Source organism: Acanthopagrus latus, chromosome 17 (genome assembly GCF_904848185.1).
Source record: "Acanthopagrus latus isolate v.2019 chromosome 17, fAcaLat1.1, whole genome shotgun sequence".
NCBI lineage: Eukaryota > Metazoa > Chordata > Actinopteri > Spariformes > Sparidae > Acanthopagrus > Acanthopagrus latus.
The window spans coordinates 17,334,619-17,338,654 of NC_051055.1; the positions used below are offsets into that span (position 1 = coordinate 17,334,619).

Here is a 4,036-nt window from a genome sequence, read left to right on the forward strand (position 1 = left end):
GATGCATATGACAGTAGATCCAAGAATCAGCCACACGGGCCTACAGTCACAGGTGTGGAGGTTCTGGTGTGGGATTTTAATTGTCAAAAGTCGCATTTTACAGCCATCCAGTGTGACTAAAACAAACTTCAGCAAGTAATGTTGTCCCTCTTAACAGGAAATGCATGTGTTTATTTAGGGTTCTATTTCCAGTAGGCTTTAACAGGCTTCTTATGAAAACAGTTCATCTGAAGTAGACAAGCATCTTGCAGCAGCTTTGCTACTTTTCTCTACCCCCGCTGGAAACAGATGTTCAACCACAAGGGGGCATCCAGGCAGCAGTGTTTGTGTTCATACTTGAGAAACAACTGTTTGTCCCCTGAAGCTCAAGCTGTCAGCTTTCCCCAGAGGGAGGAAACATTTAATAAGACACATCATAAATGACACTAGGAAATGTCTTTTAACAAATTAGACAAACACAATTTGATTTATTGGCATTTGAATGAATTCAAATACTTCTATGTTCCATGTTTTAAGAAGTAAAAAAAAGACAGACATTTCACATTTATTGCATTCTTGGAGACACTCAGATATTCAGCAATGTCCAGCCTGTGAGCTCCAGCCATCCTTTCAGCAGCCTGTGCTCTCTCAGTCTCTCTGCTGGCCCAAAAACTTCCTATACTGACACGAGTTCAGCTCTGGATGGAAATCGTTTCAGATCGTAAGCCTTGTTCAGCTGTCAGGGTACGATGCAAGTCGCCTTTCGCAGAGCTAGGTAGCCCGTCACGACATCGGTGGGGAGGAGGCGGATGTAGGAGAACTCCTCGGAGGATGTGAAGCGTAGTTTCGTCTGAGGGTCTGTATAGTTCGCCTGAGGACAGACAGGAGAGAGGATTCAGCGTGTATTTTATGTGTGACTTGATGAGGATTTTTAGCAGAGTGATCACTCACAGGAAGCCCAGAGATGTCAGAGTATTTCTTGGTTGGCTTCAAGGAGGGAGGGGCGTCAATACTGAAGTCTGTGAACACAGAAACAGCTGATTAAACTTTACTATTGTTAACTTTCTTGTAAAAGTAATGCAGACTCGTCACCACAGTCTCATATACAGTGTAAAAATATTACACCAACAACATAACGTCTTTCATTTATATGAATTAAAATATAAACACAGATGTGGTAGAACTTAAATACAGAAGCTTACAGTTGGGATCGCTGAGCTTCCAGGGTAAAGTCCGCTCCAAAGCCAGGATCTGTTTGAGATTCTTCCAAGTCCGGTTCTTTTTACCTGCTGCTGCTCCACCGATCCCAGAATGCTGCCAAGATGAAGAGAGAAAAAAGGGGCAGAAAGTGAGAGACAAGAGACAGCAGCAGATAAACTCAGTGACCCAGATGGACACAGTCACTCACCATGAATGTGGGGTCTTTGAACGGCGGAGGCTTTGCTGTGGACTCTGTGGCAGCAGTCGGGGCGCTGTCAGCTGTTCCCACCGCCTTCACCTCAGCCACCGGCTCCACTGCTGCTACCTGATGAGACGTGAAAGACAAAACCTCTTCAAACAGCTATCACTTCTGATTCTGAGCTACTTGTATCACACGTTTGTTGAATGTAAACAAAGACAGCTCCTGGCTAAACACAGTGTAACATGAACCACGAATATACACCTGAATGACTCGCTCTCTGTAACTCTTACAATAAGACCCTTCAGATTTTACACAGCTCGTTTTTTATTCAAATGTGCACTATGTAGTTTTGGGGAGGACATTTTAATCAGAGGAAAAAAACCCTAATTGATGGATTCTTTTTCACAACACAATTTCATATTTTTGTTATTTTGTTTATATTTGTGGACCCTGCCACCTTTCTTGCATCAAACTGTGTTCTGGTGACCTTATTTTCCTCTGAGAACATCTTTTTTTATTTAGTAATGGTAAAATAAAGTCCTTAGAAAAACATATCAGCCAATCCCAAATAAAAATACACTGAATATATCAGATAGTTTTGAAGTTTTACATATATTTTTGGATTGAGCTCCCATGAAAGCAGTTAAATAATACAGATGTGGGCAGTCATTAATACCAACAACACAGATACTGTATTTTATCAGCATTTTGACCTTCTATCTCGGAATTTTTCATTTCCATCTCATACTTTATACATCCTGTCTTATACTTTTGTCTTTCTATCTGAACATTTTGAATTTGTATCTCGTGATAATGTCTTACCATGGGGGAAAACAATTCATGAAGCCTAATGTTCATCTTTTTCTTTCTCTTTTTCCTCTAAAGTGGCAGAAATGTACTTCCATAAGTGTGGCAGGGTCTGCCACAATGTGAGCTCTCTTCCTTTTGTCCCTCTCTCTGACAGAAAGCACCTGTCAGCCTTCCATTTATTAATTTACTCCTCTCCCCTCTATTTATTATTTCTGAGACCCTCACCAGGCTAAGATCAGTGACCTCTGCTCTGAGCTAATGTTCAGTCATCACACTACATTACAGTGTCAGCTGCTCCCTGCAGACAGGAACACGGTAACCAATAAAACGATGCTCATTAAATAAGAATAGTCCATACATTAGAGTGTAAATGATCGACCCGGACTCTAATGGACAGATGAATCGATGACCTGTGTCTGTGTCTGTGTCGTCGCTGGAGCTGTCAGCGCTCCTTTCTTCTTCTTGCTGCTGCTGCTGCTCCCGGCAGCCTGCGGAGCGGCACAAACAGCCGGACTGCCGGGACGTTTCTTCCCCCGGAGAGCGGCAGAGCTGGCGGCTGTCGGCGGGGCTCTGACGGTTATGGGGACCTGAGATGCCATTTGTGGCTGTAATGCACCATTAAACCGCACCGTTCTCTCTCTCTTCTCCCTCGGCACGTAGCATTAGCATTAGCCGTCTGTTATAGTAAACATCGCTCGACCCGGATATGGAATTGTTTCACTTCCGGTGGTATCCGAAATCTTTAAAACAGCTAATATTTCTTATTTAATTGAATTTAGAAAAAATGTGTGACTGCAAAAATAAAGAGGTGTTTTTAATATATATATATATATATATATATATATATATATATATATATATATATATATATATATATATATATATATATATATATATATATATATATATATGGTCTATATATTTATGTACATAAATATATACGGTCTGTATATTTATGTACATCTTGTTCTCATTTTGAATACAGAATGAGAAAATGTTCACTTGATAGTGTATTCATTTGATCACAACTATATATTTGTCTACCACAGCATCATATTTATATTTTACTTTATTCTCTTTTTTAATAAATCATATTTTAGTCATACATTTTAATTTAGCATTTGTCTATGTCTAATGTCTTAGATTCGCTTTTTCTCATTAAGTTGTTTTTCTTTATACAAATGAGCATTGTTAGAGAACTGCACATATGACAAATTAAGAATTACACAAAAAAATTATTCAGAAACCAAATACTATTATCTTGTGTTCTTCAGATTAACAAAAGCATGTTTAAGGCTCCATAATGCATTGCTCTGACAGGGGCCATTTTGCATAGTGAGTACCTGTTTACTGTTAACACTGTAATTACATTCTGAAGAATCTACAGTAAGCACATACATAGACATACACGCACGCACACACACACACACACACACACAGGTGAGATCATTTGTTCTACAGTAGTCAAATTCAAAGAGCTACAAGGCACAGAAATGTATTAAAACACAATTTAAAGCAGAATGAATAAGAAATTCAAATAAAGTAGGAGTCCTACCGAAACCAATACAAATGTTAATGTAAGTGGTGACTCAGCAGCTGACTACTGTAGGTGGAGTGCTGCTGCCACCGTGTGTATTATAAGAGATTCTGCACACGGAAAGCTGGAAGCAATCTCTGCAAACTCACTCTTCTTACTAATAGACACAGGAGGATCATATAATGGATGAATGCTCACTGTGAAGACATTTTAGCTCCTCAGAGGATCCAGGTGATGAAGCTGCAAACCCTCCTGTAAAGGTTCACGGTGTACCTTTGACACTCAGCACTTTTAATTTGCAGCCTTTT

The 4,036-nt window shown here is 39.8% G+C and overlaps 1 protein-coding gene across 1 annotated transcript; it reads right to left on the reverse strand.

The window, feature by feature from the left end:
- Positions 1 to 437: 437 nt before the first annotated feature.
- ino80c (INO80 complex subunit C) lies at positions 438 to 2,904 on the reverse strand. Its single transcript, XM_037075983.1, has 5 exons — positions 2,602 to 2,904; positions 1,388 to 1,504; positions 1,182 to 1,293; positions 931 to 998; positions 438 to 850 (listed from the first exon to the last, which is right to left on the reverse strand). The coding sequence occupies exons 1-5, from the start codon at positions 2,788 to 2,790 to the stop codon at positions 719 to 721; spliced, it is 618 nt and encodes a 205-aa protein (XP_036931878.1). The 5' UTR covers positions 2,791 to 2,904; the 3' UTR covers positions 438 to 718.
- Between the last annotated feature and the right edge of the window lie 1,132 nt (positions 2,905 to 4,036).